This window comes from Anser anser (assembly GCF_964211835.1).
Source record: "Anser anser genome assembly, chromosome: Z".
Taxonomy (NCBI): Eukaryota; Metazoa; Chordata; class Aves; order Anseriformes; family Anatidae; genus Anser; species Anser anser.
In genome coordinates, this window is record NC_139723.1 from 75419499 (window position 1) to 75439538 (window position 20040).

The 20040-nt window shown below is 35.9% G+C and overlaps 1 protein-coding gene across 5 annotated transcripts in view; it reads right to left on the reverse strand.

Annotated features, from left to right (window-relative positions):
• Window positions 1-20040, reverse strand: part of SPEF2 (sperm flagellar 2) — a 69486-nt gene that overhangs the window by 30438 nt on the left and 19008 nt on the right. For 4 of the 5 annotated variants that reach the window (XM_083818519.1, XM_083818523.1, XM_083818522.1 and 1 more), the window contains exons 8-19: window positions 19036-19224; window positions 17627-17814; window positions 15704-15872; window positions 11455-11674; window positions 10796-10926; window positions 10515-10584; window positions 6232-6305; window positions 5165-5268; window positions 4078-4334; window positions 2268-2376; window positions 1289-1446; window positions 126-265 (exon numbers count right to left, since the gene is read on the reverse strand). In XM_083818519.1, the coding sequence (XP_083674645.1) occupies window positions 126-265; window positions 1289-1446; window positions 2268-2376; window positions 4078-4334; window positions 5165-5268; window positions 6232-6305; window positions 10515-10584; window positions 10796-10926; window positions 11455-11674; window positions 15704-15872; window positions 17627-17814; window positions 19036-19224 (1809 nt within the window). The remainder of the gene's footprint in view (window positions 1-125; window positions 266-1288; window positions 1447-2267; window positions 2377-4077; window positions 4335-5164; window positions 5269-6231; window positions 6306-10514; window positions 10585-10795; window positions 10927-11454; window positions 11675-15703; window positions 15873-17626; window positions 17815-19035; window positions 19225-20040) is intronic. The other variant, XM_083818520.1, reaches the window with a different exon arrangement.

Genomic DNA, 20040 nt, shown 5'->3' on the forward strand with positions numbered 1-20040 from the left:
TGGATGTGGTGTTTAGGGACATGGTTTAGTGGTAGACTTCACAGTGCTACAATAGCAGTTGGACTTGGTGATCTTAGAGGTCTTTTCCAACCTAAATGATTCTATGGTTCTATGAATTAATGTACCTTGGGAAGTGGTTCATCTACATAAATCCATCCATGTGATCCTGGTTCAATTGGTGGTTGTGTCACAGGAATAGGAGGAACCAAATCTTGAGATGTGACTGGTAAAGGCTTTTTTCCTGGTGATTTTTCTTGAGCAGAACCTTGTATTAGAACATAGAATTAGTACCTTCAAATGTATTTTAAGTAAACAAAGATAGACATCTATGCTACTCTGACACGTTGAAAATAATGGAACAGATTCAATATTTCATTGTTTGGTGTTTTTCATAAATATATATACTGATCAAACCAGTGATGCCATAGTTGTTATAACATTCCTTTCCAGTTAGGTTGTGTTTTGCAGGATTGATACTTTTCTAAAACCATCACTGTGAGAGAAACAAGAAGATAAAGATTTTGTGTGATTTTACAAAATATTCTTTACCAGGTAAACCAAGGTCAGCGGTATTGACAATTCTGAGATTCATTATAACTATCATTATTTCAATGATTCCCTGCTTAATTAAAGAACAGTTGTAAGCAATTATGGTTTCCATGTGAGAATGGGGAAAGAAAAATGTGTTGGAAGACACATAAAGACTGTCTTCTAATAATCCTGAAGAAATGAAACTGGTTATTCAAAAGTCTGCCAGTCCTGTTTTATTTGATACACCTTTTCCCTTGGGTATTTTTTTTCCTTTTTTTATTTTTATATGATTCTGTCCTTTGGGGTGATTAAGAGGAAATATGTAATAAGATGCACCAAAAGAGATGTTAATAACACTGCAAGTTATTCATATTTTTAAGCTGCTGCTGCTGTTATGCCACATGGTGAAGATGCTAGCCATAATACTTTAACCAAGAAGTAGGGACTGAATTTAGTAATCCGTTACTTCAGTGAATTTAAATATACCCAACTGACAGTTTGTTTTAAACGTTTTAAAACCTTTTCTCAAATTACCTTTGCAACTATGTGAAATCAGTCCACATCCTCTGAAACAGGATAACAGAAAAATTCAGAGTTCCAGGGCAGTTATCACTAACTCATAAATCTCCAAAGTCTTGCGGGGACAGTGAAAATTGGTAGTGTTTTCATATATTTTTATATATTTATCATTAGTATTAATTATAAAGAATTAAGTCTTTTTTAATTAAATGCAAAAAGTAGGAACAAAATAACTTACTTCTATTCTGCTTTTTGGCAATTTCTCCCACTAGAATTTCCTTTACTGCTTCGCACACAAGACTTTCTTCTGTCTCTGCATTGACTTTCACTAGAATATTGTGATGGACTGAAAACCAGTTCTCTAATTTTGGCCATGTGTCTAGAAAGCCTGAAATTCTACAAAAATCATATTAAAATCTTAAAATCTAACTACTGAAATAACTGCAGGAAAAGAAAACATTTTCCCAAAACCAATAAACAAAAGAAATATCACATCTAATCCAATACTAAAGCAAATTCAGCAAACACTTTTTGAAAATATTTAAATTTCTATCCACATCAACCCCTTCATTTTCAGCAACAGAAAATTTTCAAAATCCTACTGTTATCTAGTTATACGTATTTGTTACTCTTTCTTCTCACAATGTAAGCATATGTTTTCTTCTATCACAACTAAAACAATAATAATCAATAATGTAGTAGTCTAAAATAGTAGTATTAAATATTTAGATATAAAACTTGGTGTTCTTGATTTTGCTCTCTATGTAAAATTAAGCATATAATGATTGCATAAAACATACAAAACTAATATATTCTTTATTCCTGTAAAAGTGGAAGATACCATTTCAAAAAGTCTGTAACCCAAACCATTTCACTCAAGGACAATCACATTATATATGACATTTCTCAGATGTATGTATGCATACATATATATATGTAAGTATATGTATGTATGGTTCATTCAATACATATCTGCAAAAGAAATTCTCCTTGTAAAAATACCTTGGAAAAGCAAAACATATGAACTTTTATCTTCTAGGATTATTTGTATTGTGCCATGAATTCACTAGCTCTTTAAGCTCCACATCAGATAAACTCATAAGTAAAATCTTAACATTAGGCATATCAGTACAATCATGGATCACATATGAGGTTCAGATTAACTACATGCCTAAAAATATGGTTCAAGTAACTTTTTTGTACTTCAAGCAACATACCTATGCAGCATCTGGTCCCTTACTAAGTCAATCTTCTCTTCAAGGATTTCAGCATCTGAATTTTGATTGTTGTCCTCCTGTTCCATTTGAGATGAGTTTGATTTCTGTGCTGTGTGGAAAACAGCATATATGAGCATATGTTGAAAAAGGTACAAGTAGTGATTGGCCCCAAATAAGATAATTATTAAAAGAAAGATTTTAGCTTTCCTTCATTTTACATTTCCTCATCTAAAAACTGGGTGCCAGCTTCCTAAAAGAAAGGAAAGGTCAGAGAGAATTATAGAAATAGATCTGGGTAAGGACCTGGAGTCAGTGCCTTCCCTCCTTTTCTGTTTAAATGCAGTCAGTGATAATGCTAATATTTCCTGATGGATACTTTGCAGTCGTAGAAATCTCCAGGTGTAGAGATGGGAAAAATCTCATGGACAGACTACTTCAGGCTTAACTATTCTTACAGTTAGAAGCTGTTTTCGCAGTCTAATCTGAATCTTCCTTGAAGTAACCACAACAGCAATAGACAGATAAACTATTGCACCTGAAGACACGATATCCTCTTTCTCTGAGTCTTCTCGAGATTAAAAAACACTTTAATGACTAATTTGACACTTTTTTTTTTAACTTTATGATGTTTTTATTGTTCCTATGACTCTTTCTATCAACACATGACATCTTAAGAAATAAATTCTTTTTGGATTCTTGAGACTATATCATGTATTATCAAATTTTCAAAGTGTTTTGGCACACAAGGTCTTAAAATTAACACAAATTTTAAGTGTCTATACATTTATCTTGACTGCATTGTTAGCAAAACCTCTAACAATTTTGCCTCGTTCTCATCCTACCTCTCCTTTCTTTTTTTTAACAAAAGTTAAATGCTGTTAAATTCAAGCCAAGTGCTATGAAACTGCTGCAGTAAAAACAATAAAGAAGAATCTCCCTACAATTTGGATAATACAGGATGTATTTGTGAAAAGAACTCATGTTTTGCCAAGATGAATAAGACCAATGAAAAGTATGTGGCTTGGAATTGAAACAGCCCTCAAAAGGCCTTTGATGCCTTTGTCATTTCTGGTCAAAATCACCTACTTACAGGTGTTCACTAACTAACATATGACAAATGCAGTGTTCGATAGGGAATGAATGTTCGCACATGCCAGGGAAAGTTAGCACATCCCTTTGTTTACCCTTTCCTTTGTCTCTTTCCAAATGTGTCTCTTGGAGAAAAATACTATTTACACATACTCATTTGGAATGAGTCATATTTCTGCATTTGACGTAAGTTCTGTTTTTCTCAACTGCTGTTTTATGTGATAGTTAACACTAGCCACTGCACTATATCAGCTCTAGTGAGATTTCAGAACAAATAAAACCAAGAATATACACATGTACTTGCACACTTCTAATGTGCTTTTGACTGAAACACATATAAATGATTCTGTGAGATATAAAGAAATTGTACAATAATGCTATTTCGCTCCAATGAGCACCACGTAAGGGTAGATCTGGTAAATATAAGTTAAATTTATAAAGTCATGTACTTTAGACAAGTAAAAAAAGAACAGCCAAAGTTAGAAGAGGACTTACATATGGAGAGGAAAACTGCCAGGAAATAATAAAAAATATAATTTCATAATTATCAGAAAAAGTAAAAATAACATATAATTTTGTATCCTAATTTCACTAAGCAAATTGCCATTACATTGCAAAGTATTCACAATTTAGTAGTTTCAATATTATAACAATCTTTATATTCCCCTTAAATCAGACTCTGCTTGTCATTTAACTTTGTTAAGTGTAGTTGGAAACTCACACTTCAAGCTAGCCATGCGTTTTAGTACTGTCGTGTCTGAAATATCCAATAACACAGAAACATCAAATGCAGGTAAGGAAACAGGAGGCTTGATAGGGGCTCTGGGATCTGTAACAAGGGAGAGCTTTCCAGGGTTCATATCTTCTGCTTCTGCTTCATCTGGATCGACCCCTGTATAGGCTTTTTCAAATAGCTTTGCCTGATTAATTGTCATTGGAAATCCATCCAGAATCCACCCCATCTCTGGCGGTGTTTGGCTATGGGCAAATAAAGGATCAGGATTATACGGTGAATTGATAGCATAATATTAACACCTAAAGAACAGCTTGTCCTAGCAGTCTTTCATTCTGAATTCAGTATATGCAATATCCTCATGAACAGAGAATATGACAACTAAATTTGTGAAACAATGGATTTTATACCAGGAAATTACATCAAGTATAGCTAAAAGTGATAAACAAAACAAAACATCTGTCTTGATGAAGTTTTCAAGAACAAATTCTATACGAACTATTATCAGAGATGTAATTTCACTGTTGTCTTGAAGTGCTAACTTTTGCACTAAAGAAATAAATAGCAAAATCTGTTTCATAACATAAAGTACTGATGGGAGTAATACAACTTACATGATATTCATGTGAGAACTTAAGTGCTATTTGCTTATCAGGAGAGTAGAGACAATTTTCTGTCATGTAAGAATGTAAAAAAATAAGTAACTTAACTGCCAAAGTATGAATGTTTGGATTATGTATTTCACATAAAACCTAGAAGAAAAAACACTAGAACATTGTGAATAGTTTCCAACTGATAAACAAAATAGAGACATAAGTTATATTTAATGACTATGTGATAGATATTTTTTTTTACTTGCTGTCAGTGGTGTACAATAATGTCTGCGTAATTTAGGGCTAGATTCTACTGCTTTAATATGAGGATTAACTAACTTCACTAATTAGCTCCACTTTCCCAGCAGAATACTCCAACGTTCCAGTAATGCACTGAATAAAGAGAAATGGCTGACTCTGGATCTACAAACTGGATAATTACACTCTCAATAACTGGGGAAAAAAGCTACACAATTTCATACTTAATAGCTTCCAATAGGATGGCAACTAGTAATTCATCAGGAATACTTTTTCCTTTCTTCAACAATTTCTGTGATGCAGCACCAAGCTGGGCACGTACAGAAAGCTGTGGAAGAGTGCAGTTAAAAGAACATGTAAGACTGAAGTGCTCAGAATGCTCATGACACTGACAGTTAAAAAGAACTATTCTACTTTACATAGATTCTACTTTACATACCTTACTTCTATGTTCTCTATATATTTATTTATCTTTATCTTTATTGTGTTATTTATTAATCTTCATTGTGCTATTAATTTATATTTAATGTTTATTTTATTATCTATGTTTATTATCTATTTAGGAGAAATAGTTTAAACTGATTTAAAAACATCTAATTTAACTGAAATCTCAAACTGAACATCATTACACTCATGAAAATGCCAGACAGAAATGAGGTAGAGAAACAAAGGATATTGAAAGCAGAAAGATAAAAAAATTAAGTGTCCAAGTTATTCTGATTTAACTGTGCAATAATTCTGACTTGTGTCCAAGGTTACTCTCATTTTCTCTGCTCTAAATCCATTGATGATTTCCTTTCTGATAGCTTAAAAGAAGCCTCAAACTGGTTTCCTATAGCAGCATTTAAATTTTTTAGTTCTATAGGAACCTTCCTAGCTTTTGAAGTACTCTTCAGCTCAACCAATAAAGTCAAAGAGATCACTGGAAATTAAGTATTTTTGAACATAAAGAAAAGAAATCTTATCATGGGATGAATTATCTGCTTTGCACCACCAAGATCAGGAATACATTTCTGCTAACTCAAAAATGAATAGGAAGTACCATATCTTACATAAATGTGAGATTAAACAGGGAGGTATTTATGTATAACTCTAGCTGTATGTACAACTCTAACCAACATACGCAGGAATAGATTTTTATAAGATGTCTTTCCAAATTTCATACAGAAAATGCTTGCAGTAAGGTGAACAAATAAGTGCAGAATGATGAAATGGTGTCACCATTCTGTAGTTTAATAAGATTTTAACTAAAGTATCTTTATATAGTAGCAGCTAAAATCAAACTACAAACCTTGGATAGGTCATTCTGACTGTTGTCTGATTCAGTTTCTTGACCAGATGAATCATTTCTGATAGGACAATTACCTAAAATAGGTACATTATAAAGTTTAACGCTTTTACTTCTATAATATTTCTTACTGTAGATAAATAATAAAAGGTATGTGCAATCATCAGAAACATAGGATCATTGAATAATTCAGGTTGGAAGCAACCTCCAGAGGTCACATAGTCCAACCTTGTGGTTAAAGCAGCATCAGCTGAAAAGTCAGACCAGGTTGCTCAGGTTTTTACCCTGTCTCGAAAACATCCAGTGATGGAGACTACCTCTCCATACAATCTGTTTCAATGTTTTCACGGAGAAAAGATCTTTTCTTGTGTGTGGTGGAAAAGGGAAGGAAGACGGATATTTACAGATATCTCCACAGCAAAATTAAGACTAGGAAAAATATGAGCCAACTGCTGGAAAAGACTTTCGAAATGCTGAGCCTTCTCTCAGTCTTTAACAGTAAAACTTGCTTTCAGGAATCCCAGTCCCCTGAGATTAGCAGGAAAGTCTGCAGCAAGGAGGACTTACTTTTGGTGGAGGAGGACCATCTTAAGAAACATTTGAATAAACTGCAAATACAGGATTCCACAGGTTCTGATGGGATGTACCAACACGTGCTGAGGGAGCTGGCTGACGCCATTGCTAGGCCACTCTCAATTATCTTTGAGAGGTGATGGTGACTGGGGGAGATTCCGTAGGACTGGAGGAATGCAAATGTCTCTCCTCTCTTCAAGGAAAGAGTCCAAAGAAGGGCAACAAAGCTGGTGAAGGGCTTAGAGAACAAGTCTAATGATGAGCAGTTGAAGGAACTGGTGTTACTTAGCCTAGAGAAAAGGAGGCACAGGGGAGACCTTATCGCTCTCTACTACTGCCTCAAAGGAGGTCATAGCAGGGTGGGGGGTCTGTCTCTTCTCCCAAGCAACAAGCAATAGGGCAAGAGGAAATGGCCTCAAGTTGTGCCAGGGGAGGTTTAGGTTAGATACTAGGAAAAAAAATCTTCACTGAAGGGGTTGTGAGGCATTGCAACAAGCTGTGCAGGGAAGTGGTTGAGTCACCAACTCTAGTGGTATTTAAAAGACAAGTGGATGTGGTGTTTAGAGACATGGTTTAGTGGTAGACTTTGCAGTGCTATGATAGCAGTTGGACTTGGTGATCTCAGAGGTCTTTTCCAACCTAAATGATTCTATGATTCTATGAAAGCAAGAAGGAAGAATTGATCATGTACAAGCTAGTCAGCCTCACCTCAGTCCCCAGGAACTGATGGAGCAAAATAATCAGGGAAATATTTTCCAAGCACATTAAGGACAAGAATATGATTAGGAGTTAAAACATGCATTCGTGAAGAGGGAATCATGCTTAACCAACCTGACAATAACCTTCTACAGGCTCAGTGGATGAGGGAAGATCAGTGAAGATCAGTGTGTGCTGTTTATCTTGATTTTCAACACTATCTTCCTTAACATCCTCATTGACAAACTGATGAAGTATGGACTAGAGAAGTGGCCAGTAAGGTGGACTGAAAACTGGCTGAACTACAAGGTTGTGATCAGGAACATGAAGTGCAGCTGAGGACCAGTGATTAGTGGTGTAGTCCAAGGGTCAATTCTGAGAACAATACTGTTTAACATCTTCATTAATGACCACATAATGAGAGAGAGTGCACCCTCAGCAAGTCTGCAAGCAACATGAAACTGGAAGGAGTGGTTGATACTGCCCAAGTAACAGAATCCAAGGGCAGAGACTGGGAGGATGAAGTACTGCCCACTGTAGAAGATTGGGTGCAAGACCACCTAAGGAACATGAATGTGTGTAAGTCCGTGGGACTTGATGAAATGAATCCAGGGGTCCTGAGCGAACTGGAGGACAAAGGTGCTAATTCACTGGATTTGATATTTGGACCACTTGTTAGATAAGGAATTGGCTAGTTGGCAGCACTCAAAGAATTGCAGTCAATGTCTCAATGTCCAGGTGGAGAATAGTGATGAGTGGTGTTCCTATGGGGTCAGTACTGGGACTAGTATTTTTTAATATCTTTGTCAGAGTGATTGAGTGCACTCTCATCAAGTCTGCACAAAGACGACACAAAGCTTTGTGGTGCAGTCAACATGCTGGAGGGAAGAGATATCATCCAGAGGGACCTGGACAGGCTGGAGAGGTGAGCCTGTGCAGACCTCATGAAGTTCAGCAAGGCCAAGGGCAAGGTTCTGCATCTGGACTGGAGCAATCCAAAGCACAAACACAGGCTGGGAGGAGAATGCATGGAGAGCAGCTCCAAGGAGAAGGACCTGGGGGTGCTGGTTGATGAGAAGCTCAACATGAGACAGCAATGTGCACTTGCAGCCTAGAAAGTCAACCATATCCCAGGCTGCATCAAAAGAAACATAGCCAGCACATTGAGGGAGGTGGTTGAGAGAGGTGATTCTCCCCCTCTATTCTCCTCTCGTGAGACCCCACCTAGAGTGCTGCTTTCAGATCCCCAACACAAGAAGGACAAGGATGTATTAGTACAAGGAGGGCCATGAAGATGATCAAAGGGCTGGAGAACCTCCTGTATGAAGACAGGCTGAGAGAGATAGGGTTATCTAGCCTAGAGAGAAGAAGGCTCAGGGAGACGTTATAGTGGTCTTCCAGTACTTAAAGGGGACCTTCAGGAAAGCTGGAGAGGGATTCTTTGTCAGGGAGTGGAGTGATAGGACAAGGGGTAATAGTTTTATACTAAAAGATAGTTGGTTTAGATTAGATAGAAGGAAGCAGTCCTTTCCCATGAGGGTGGTGAGGCACTGGAACAGTTTGCCCAGTGAAGCCGTGGATGCCCTATCCCTGGAAGCATTCAGGTTGAACAGGGCTTTGGGAACTTGATCTAGCGAAAAGTATTCCTGCCCATGCCAGGGCAGTTGGAACTAGATGATCTTTAAGGTCCCGTCCAAACTAAACCATTCTATGATTCTGTATCTCAGGTGGTTGTGGTTGCCATTCACAGGGACCTTGATGGGTTGGAGAAAAGGGCTGTCAAAAATCTCATGAAGTTCAGCAAAGGGAAATGCAAAGTCCTGTATATGGGAAGGAAAGTCTCATGCATCAGTTTAAACTGGAGGTCAACTGTCTTGAAAGCAGCTGTGCAGAGAAGAGGCCTAGGGGCCCTTGAGGGCAACAAGCTGACTGAGCCAGCCATGTGCCCTTGCAGCAAAGAAGGCTGACAGCATCCTGGACTATGTTAAGAAGAATGTTGCCATCAGGATGAACTTGAGCTCTACTCAGCCCTGGTGAGACCGTATCTGGAATGCTGTGTCCAGTTCTGGGCTTCCAAGTACAAGAATGACCTGGATATATTGGAGAAGGTCAAGCAAAATGCCGTAAGAATTATTAAGGTCACAGAATATCTGACATACAAGGAGAGTCTGAGAAAGCTGGGATTGTTCAGCCTGGGGACAGAAGGCCTGAGCGGAATCTTGTCAATGCTCATAAATACCTGATGGGCGGGAAGTAAAGACCAAGCCAGAAACTTCTCAGTGATGCCAAGTAAAAGAACACAAACTGAAACACATGAAATTCCATTTAAACAATAAAATATTAACTCTAAAGGTTATGGAACATTGGAACATGTTGCACAGTGAGGTTGTGGAGTTTCCTTCCTTAGAGATGTTCAAAACCCAAATGGACACGGTCATGAACAACCTGCAATAGTGACCCTGCTTTAAGGAGAAACAATGGGCTATGTGACTTCCAGAGCTCCCTTCCACCTTCAGCCCTCAACACCTTCCTTTGGAAGGTGTTTTTAAGATGAAGCTCTCATCCTGGACTTTGTCTGTGATACATTACAGCTGTGTGATAGCCACATCAGCACTCTCTATTCTATCTCTTTGATTCTGACCCTGATCCATATCCGTGGACTTGAGTTTCTGATTTGACTCAAGACTTACTTCATCAGCAGACTTATCGCCAGACTGAGGTTCACACTGTCTCTGGACCTGGTCCTGACCCGGACTTCAGTCAATATCCTCACTTTTTGTTGGCAAAGTGTTGGCCCTGCCTAACTTATTGTTGTCCTCATCTCCTAGCTCAGCCTCCTTTGTGGAGCAGCCTGAACTTGCTGCTCTCAGACACTACAAATGTGTGGAAACAGTAAATTCATAATGGAAACTACGGTTAAAACTCAGACATGGATAACTGAAAGGCTAACTTCCATTTAAATTTAACAAGATAAGAGTAATAAATTATAATTAAATAATACACACACACACACACACCTTTGGTTCCATTGATAAATGTTTCTGTTAGAACTTTCGGTAGTGATGATTTTGACATGTTCCTCTGGACCTTGTATCAATTAAGAAAAGAAATGATGAGAAAGGAAACTACATGCTGCAGAAAACCAAACCTCTGAATTGAATATGTCTTGAAGTCTTCTAAGTCAAAACTTAGAACTAAGTCTGAAATGAGTAAGAAATTGAAACAATATGCTTTTTTCCTTACACGTCACTCTCTTTTCCCTGTGGTACCCAAAACAAAAATTAATAAAAATGCTTACCTCATTTTGTTTCACAGAATTCTCTGCTTCCTGTGAAATTACGCTGTGTTCACATTTCATTTCATTTTTAAGAAAAGCTTGGATGGCCTTCTGAACCAGAGTATCAACAGATAGTACCTGAATATTGCAAACTAATATAAGAAAAAATTAGATAGTTTTACAGTTTGAGCTGAGCATACATAGACACAGACCACTATTGAAATTAAATTAATGATGAGAAGACATGCAAAAGTCTAGTACATGCAAAGCAATGCATAGTTCCTTTTGTTTGGGCTTTTGATGCAAGTTGTTTCCACTGTCTTTGCTCTGTGACCACTATACAGCAAATTGCCACAATCACACAGATGTCTGCTAGTCTCTTCTATAGAAAAAATCCTCAGAGAACTCAAAATCATTTTTAAATTCTCCAGAAATGCAGAAGTAATACTATAACAACACTTTATGAAAGTTCATGTGTTTTTATCTTATTTTGGAAGATAATGAATGAATGACTTACAAGGAACTCCTAGAAAATATGGATGCATGTGAGTTTCAAGGATTAGTAATGCAAGGCCTTGCCCAAACAAATGTCATTCTAAGAGTTGGATTTAAAAACAATTAAATATTTTAAAGAAATTCAGGTAAAAAAACAAACAAACAAACAAAAACCTGAACTCTACCTTTTTCAAGAAACTTTACACAGGTAGTTTTTCCACTAAAAAGTTTTCCCAAAATGCATCCCTTAATAGGAAAAGAAGGAAATACAGGTAGTGAAGATTTGGGTTTTGGAGGATAGAAAATCTCCATCAGTCTATGAAGTACATGACCCAATATGTTATTATTACGAGGAGGTTTGTATTCACTGTTATCTTCAGTTAGGCACCATTCCCCTGTCATACTCTGTATAAATGACAAATTATGAAACAATTTGTCAATATGCCTTGTCTTTCATCTTTCTATATATGCCATTATATAAACAAATATACAATAACCAAATATAAACAGTACTAAAAAATAAAATATTTTTAGAATAGAGCCTTGTTAAAATCAATAACTGTCAGTATCTCTAAGCATTTTTATTAATATTCACTAATACTTAGTTGAGAGACAAGTACTCCTACGACCATTTTTACAGATTGCTAGATTCGTTTTTTAAATGTCATAAACATGAAAAGTCATTTCACCAATATGACAGAATGAATCAGTAGCATATTTGTGGAATATAAGTCCATTATCCTACCATTCAGCGTTCTAAAAAATGGGCAACATTATTGCTCAGTATCACACTGAAATCTTTGAAAATATGTACAGAGAAAGATTTCAAATACAGTTATCTGCCTAATATGCAGTCAATAGACACACAAACAACACCCCTCAAACCCTAACAACTTTCCCCCTCCCCTGCCGAATTTAATGAATCAGAAAAGAAAGGAAATACTGAGTAGAAAATTCCAGTTCATCTGCACTGAGATCAGTATAAATTTATCAGTGGTATGAATTACAAGCATACAGCTTAATGAGGTTGTCTCTTACTGACAACTGCAGTGGGAGAAATATGAATGGAAGGATATAGTCAGAAGAACTGAACATATTTTTTTGCTGCTGTGTTATTGCATTTTATAAGGCTAGGAAAGTAACGATGAAGTACATGTGCAGTTTATGCTATAACAAGCTAAAAGACAACATTCTAGTATGCAGGATAATACTAGTCTTGTTTCACTTATGATTTAACTGAAGGGTAATAAACAGCTGTCTGGAAGATATGTGGACTAGTATTATTCCCAATTAGATTTTGGCTTGTCATCTCATTTGGGGTGCACAATAAAGGGTTGTAAGGCAAAGTCAAATGTTTCAGTAAGGAAATTTCAACACAGAAAAAAATGAGGGAAAATAATGTTCACAATGAGGGTGGTTAAGCACAGGAGTAGGTTGCACAGAGAGTCTGTGGAATTTCCATCCTTGGAAATATTTGAAAGCTGACCAGCCAAGGCACTGAGCAACTTTATCTGATTTAGAAGTTGGACCTGCTTTGAGCAAAGATGTTGAAGTAAATGACGACCGCATCCCTTTCAATGTAAACTATTGTCTAATTCTATAAATTAAATATTTAATTACATCAACAGCAGCATCTAGTTTCATTCACAGTTCTAGTGAAATACAATACAATGTTTTAAATTCATGTTCTAGTTTTTTTTTTTCTTTTTTTCCTGACTTTGCTATTTACTTTAGGGCTGGAGCACCTCTCCTATGAAGGAAGGCTGAGAGAGCTGGGGATGTTCAGCCTTGAGATGGGAAGGCTCTGGGGAGACCTCACTGAGGCCTTTCAATACTTAAAAGGGTCTTACCAAAAGGAAGGAGGACTCTTTACTTGGATAGATAAAGATAGGACAAGGGGGAATGGTCTTAAACTAAAAGAGGATAGATTTAGATTAGACATTAGGAAGAAGGTCTTCACTGTAAGGGTAGTGAGGCACTGGAATGGGTTGCCCAGAGAAGCTGTGGCTGCCCCATCCCTGGAGGTGTTCAAGACCAGGTTCGATGGGGCCCTGGGCAACCTGATCCAGTGGGTGGCATCCCTGCCTATGGCAGGGGGGTTGGAGTTAGATGATCCCTAAGGACTCTTCCAACCTATGCCATTCTATGATTTTATGATTCTATTATAAATTATATATTGCCATAGCATACTGTCTACTAACAGAACTAGATCAGTGATGAATTTGAACATATATGCATTAGGTAAACTAACACCATATAATCTGTTATTACTATAAATTAAAATGCAACCTTTTAATCAGTAAAAACAAATATTTTTGAGTTGCAAAATACCCCCCTCTAACTTATCTCAGAGAATGTACTTTTTAATATGTATTGGAAAAGATATGCTTAAAAAAACCAAATCCTTGTTCTATCTGAATCATTCTCTTTAAAATTATGAGAAAAGATGGATCAACTGTTTTAAATTCTATCAAACCTGTAGAAAAAATGAATTCCAAGAGGAATGGGTTTCTTATTTGAAGTAATCACCTTTCAAATTTCTTGTCTTTTTCTTTCCAATCTAAAAGATTGCTAGATTGTATTTGTCTTTGGTTAAAGTAGCTTACCTGTTAGAAACAAGGTTTCAGGTATTCAGGCCAGAGTTATACAACTGCCAGTCAACACCCTCAAAGGTAACTGCAAATTATTTGGTATTTTGGACAGTGCCTACTGTTATGTTTGCTTTGGAGGAATTTTATTAACTTATGAAGTGATTAGCCACAACTGATCACGTGATAGTTTCCAAACATTTCCAAGCTCAGTCTAATGTAGAATGCACAACATACTGATAGCGCTTTATTTTCTTCTTTTATTTTATCATACATGTTTCTTTTAGTCAGCATTCTTAATATAAACTTATTGTTTTTGAGAGATGCCAAGTTGCTTGTGCCACGCTTTTTCCTCTGTGGTGAAGAAAATCAGCATAAATTTTACCAGAATGCCCTGCCAATACACTTTTGTTTAGATGAAATACTCTGAAGGAATTAGCTGTTCACTTAGGTTTTCAGGTGACTTAAGTATTGGTGCCTATAGTTTTACACATGTCGTATGATATCAGCTTTTGATGAACACTCATTCAGAAAGGCATAAGACTGGAAAAAAAGATGTGAATGTGCATTTGAAACAGGCTGGTAATGAAAAAAATGCTTTAAACTAAATGTTTAAATGTTTGCTATCTTCAGTGCCCCTATATTGAAAGACTACCGAGACTCTGTAATACAAACAATATTATGACTGAAAAACTTCGTTTCTCATTAGTGTTCCCCAGTAACTGTTTCCTCCCTATCTGTCCTGTATGTCCTCCCTTTTGGTCTTGAATATTTGCTTTTTCTTTTTTTCCACCTAAAGAGAATGATCATGAATTTCATCACATGATTGGATATGGCCTGAACAAGTAACTTACAAATAAATTAATCAGAAAAGCACATATTAAGATTGAAAACAAAATAAACTGAACTGCCAGGCATTCACCACAAACTCCTAAAAAACATTTAGACTCATTGCAAAAAAAATGTACCAATTTGTTCAGGAGGTGGGTAAAAGGACATGTATATTGTAGTTATAATTTCCGAGACAGTAAAAGACAGGTTATTTGTAATGAATTTGACATATTATAGTTAAACAGATTATTTGAAAATACTGGTGTGTTTTTTTCCCCCAAAGAAAAGCATCAGTTACATTGTAATTTGGAAAATATTGTACAATACTTTTTAATTATAACAGGGCAACATTCATCCTTCATCTTTCACTTTTGAAATTACATAGTGTACCCTAAAGTTGAGGAAAAGATTTAAGGTACCTTGTATCCTAACAGAATGTTAACAAAAACATCAGCCATTTATAACAATGTTTAAAAATGCTGCCATATGAAAATAAATAGACCACCCAAACCAATAAATCTTGTTAGAAAGCTTTCATTCAAAATTGCTAGAATTAAGTCTACCATGTTTTGTAACGGACACTATTTCTTTTCACTTGCTTTTGCCGTCTACTTCCTCTTTAATTTTAAATATGGTAGCATTAACCACACTTTCACATGCCAGTTGACTAAAATTCATTGCATTGCAATTTACTTGTTGGTTCTATGAACTCAGGAGAGAAATATAATCAATGTTATATATAAGCATGAAATTATAACTGTTTTAAAATTGTATCAGCTGTCCAGTGCTACTAACATAAAATATAGCCATGTATTTCATATAGAATCTCATGTAACACAAAGAAAATGCATATTATGTGCATATAAATGCATAATGCATATAAATGCATTAAATGCATATAATTCTGATATCAGAAACTACTGAAAGAACAAAATGTAATATCACAACAAAATGTTTATGATTATGAACAATCAACGTGTATTATATTCCATTATGTCTTATCAGTTTGATATACCTTGTATTCACCATAATCTTTTTCATCTAACAGATTCATTTTATTCATTTCTAGAAGTTGTTCTGGACTTCGTTCATTTGGCAAAGGCTGAACTGAGGCTTGTTCATATATTGGTTTTCCATTAAAAAAAAATTCCTTCCAATCACACATCAGTTTCAATGGAATTTTGCTGTAGTAGAAAACAAACAAACAAAAAAATTGAATGAGTTCCAAGCCAAAAATTAAGAGTTAGGTGTTTGAAAATAGTGGACCCAAATTTACAAGAATTACAATCATGAAATAGGGATATGCTAGAGTAGGTATGGTTTATAATATTTTCTGTAATTACTACAGCTTGTCAGGGGGAAACCATAAAAATAGTCACTGTGTGTGGCTACTTGTATGACACCAGTAGGCCCTTGTAGGTTTTGGTATCTTCAGAAGTGTTTCATCACACAGTATTTGTCTAGCAGAGATGTGTGGTAACAGTTTTGCTACAACTTCATTTCCCTGTTTCAAAATACTCTTCTCTTCTACGGGGTAAGGCTTCCCCTCCCCAAAAATCAATACAATTTTTCCTGGAATCTAAAATTCATTCAGAATTATGTAAGTAATTAAACTCTTTTTCTTTTTCTTTCTTTCAGAAAGGAACAATATTCACATGAAACAAGATAAACTGCATATAGTACCAAGTTATTAAGCAATTATTGTTATTGCTAAAATACAAATAGGACTCTTACATCTATGAGTGCTAAACAAACCATATAAAACCAGCTTAAATTTGACAAATGCTCAGAATGTTCTAGGATTACATCAGTTTAGAGCTTTTTTTTTGACTTTTTTTTTTTAATTAATGCTTGTAGATAAGGGCTATAACATTAAGTAAACTACATGCGTGGTTAAAAAATAATTGAATACATACTGTATGCACCCTTTTCAATGAAGTGTGCAGAAACACTGACAAAACATATAGGTAGTGGCAGTAACAAAGATACAATCTTAATATGCATATTTTGCAAAGATATTTCAGGTATCTGTACATATTGTTAAGTACTCAGTACAAGCAAATATGACACTGGCTTATTCTGGAATAAACTGTATCAGACAAGGAAATCATAACTAAACTGTGTCTAGACTGACTATTTTATCCAGTACCCACTGGGCCAAAATTTATATGATTTCCCTGAAACATAGACATACATATTTCATATGTATATGGCTTTATTATTTAGCCTACAATTACATCAAAAGGCAAGGAAGTTTTTGGCATACTTTCTAATCACACGCCCCCCACTGTCTAATCACTGAATACTAATGAGAGAACTAGAGCAACAGAGAATCCAAAGTCCTGCTCTGTGGCTTTGGAAACACTACTACAGCAAAGGCATGTGGAGATTGCTGCCTTTTTAGGACATTCTCAGAAGCCCTGCGGATTTGTGGCATGTCAGAAGAGGGGATCACAGCATGTAGGACCCAGACTTTGGACCAAGTTGCTACTTTCAGGACTGTCCAGGCAGGTTGATATGTATTAGGAAATTCATCCTCTTTATATTACTGTGGGGAAACACTCAGCTAGTGGAGCAACCTACCGTGAGATGAGCAGCATTCAGTTTCTAACTTTTAAACAAAGGAATTGCTTCATATAAAAGGTAAGTCAGTATTTCCACAAGCTGTAGAACTAGTGAATCTTTGCTAAGGATTCAAGTTGTTTGAGTTTTCAAGGAATTACACTAGGGCTTTAGCCCTATTTCACCTTGTATTACACATCAGTGAATACTCACATGAAAGGAATATCATAATTTTCTTATGTAAAGTAATTCAAGCTGTCCTGTAAGATACCTGAAGATCCACATAAGACATGACTGGTGCTTAAAGCAGAATGAATCATTAAGCCTAACAACTACCTCACACCTGTTAGTTTTGCCTGACAGCTAACATACTCACTTGTTTGTCAATATTCGATATTCTCCTACTTTTGTTGACAAGTCAATGATTTGGTCGATCACTTCCCAACATATAGAATAATGCTTTTTATAACGAGCCTGAGTTCTTCCAACAGCAATTTTCTCATGACGTTCTCTTTCTTTGATAGTTTGTTCTTCACAATCAATTTTTTCTTGTTTTGCAAGAGCCTAGAATTTTTTTGAAAAGTACATTTGAGATTGCAAAGAAAATGAAACTGCAGAAGTGCACCACCATGGATTAAGAAAAAGAACTTGCTCATTTAAACAAATAAATGAAAACAGAGTTACACCAGAGCTGGAAAGACAGCAAACATTGACACATACAAAAATCTAAAAACTTCTAAAAACTTGATTCTATAAGTCCCAGTTTCTTTGCTTTTTAACTGATAAAATATAACAAAATAAAGGAGAAATATATCACTTCTTTCATGACAAGCAAATTAAGAATGTACTCGGTGCCTGGGAGGCATGGAAACGTGAAATGACATTGTCTGCTCTTCCTGAGGAACAATGCAGATGCATTGGTAAAGGCTTAGTTTCACTGAAAACTATGATGGAATACTCATTTACAATATGTGACTAGCGACTTAATTTATCAGATTCTGATATACAAATAATTTGAGATTATTGATGCTGTTTGACCTTTGAGAAGGATTTCTGGTCATTGTAGAGAAATATCAGCAGCTCCTGTGACAGTGTGCTCCTTTTGGCCAAGAGTGTTCTTACAGAAACACTGCAGTCAATAGCTATGGCTGCTGATTACATAGGAGTCCAGCTGCATTGATGGATTTAGAGCTGTTAATTGTTTTTGGCAGGAGCAAAGTAACATTCCTACTGCTACATTACAGCCTGCTGTGGGCATAGCACTTGGCAATTTCCCACAGGATTATGAATTCTTTTAATTTATTAATCTACTCCAAGATCCAAGGTAGAAATTAGCACGCATGATTGAAATTCCTTATTACGGCATTTTTCAAAAATGAATGGTAGCATATTACACCTAAAGGACATGAAAAACATAATTCTTAAGACAAGTTTTTCTGTAACTGTCTTCTGTCATTTTGTCTCTACAAGACTGTCTTTTGACCTCAGCATATAGAGATGTTTCTCTAAAAAGTTAAAATTACTTGAGGTCTCTTCCAACCTAGAAATCTGTGATACTGTGATACTGTGATACTGTGATACTTTGTAAGAAAAGAACAAAATGAGACTTTAACTTGCTCAGTTCTGTCCGTTAACTGAGCCGCAACTTTAAACATATTTAAAAGTGATATATTCATCTTTGGATCACCCTAGAAAAAGCCTAAATTCTAACAGTTGACAATACAAATTCCACAGATAGGTACTGCAACATTCCTACAGTGACTCGGTGAGTAAATAATCACTTACGGCCTCTCTATCAAGAGCTTTCTGGAACTCTTTCAGTCGCCTATCTTCATACTGTTTTTCCCTGTAAATTCTGTTTTGCCTTAACACCTCTTTCTCATGTCGAACATGCATGAGTTGAACAGCAATCCTCCGCTCCTGCTGAGACTGTCTCATTAGTCTGTAAATAAGTTGCTCCTCTCGGTAAGCCTCCTAAAATGTATGTACATATAAAAAAATAGCATTAAGAACTGCTTATAAACGATTTCATAGACAACTCATCACTGTCTCATATGGGAAATATGAATGGAGTTATATAACAACATTCACTTGCTAATTTGATATACACGTCCAGAACAACCCATCTATTTATGAATACTACCTTTGTTAAATATACAAGAATTGTAGAACTATTCAAATGAATTCTAAATTTGTCTTAACAGATATACCGAGTGAAAAATACATTTGTTCAGATTAACTCAATTTTAACTTGGATAAAGCCTGTGTGCAAAACATATTTCAGATAATTCCTTCTGAATGTAAAGATATATCCCTTCCTTGAATTACATTGGTCGTTATTTCCCTTATCTGTCCTTGTTCTTTACCAGTCCCCATTCTCAGCCATGCTCCACTGAACCTGTTGAATAAGTCTATCCTTCTACGGTTTTGAACTTCATCCTTTTTTCTCAGGATTCAGGTAAATATCTCCTCCATTCAGGAGACTGGGAATATAGGAAAGCACTCCAACCAGAGGAAAATACAAGACTTCTAGGTAACAGTTTCAGCATTCTCACTATGACAAAGCATCATATATAGAATACCTTACTCAATATTATACAAAAAAATCATTCTGAACCATTGCTTGAAGCATGGTCAGAGTACGCAGACAGTTGGAAGGCTGTGCACTGTTACTTTTCAAAGTTCTTGACAGAACATACTAATATCTTCCCACTACTATACTTCCTCTTTTCTGTGCTTGGTATCTAAAGCTTAACATAACCTAAAGTTTTGCCCCATGGCCTTCACAGT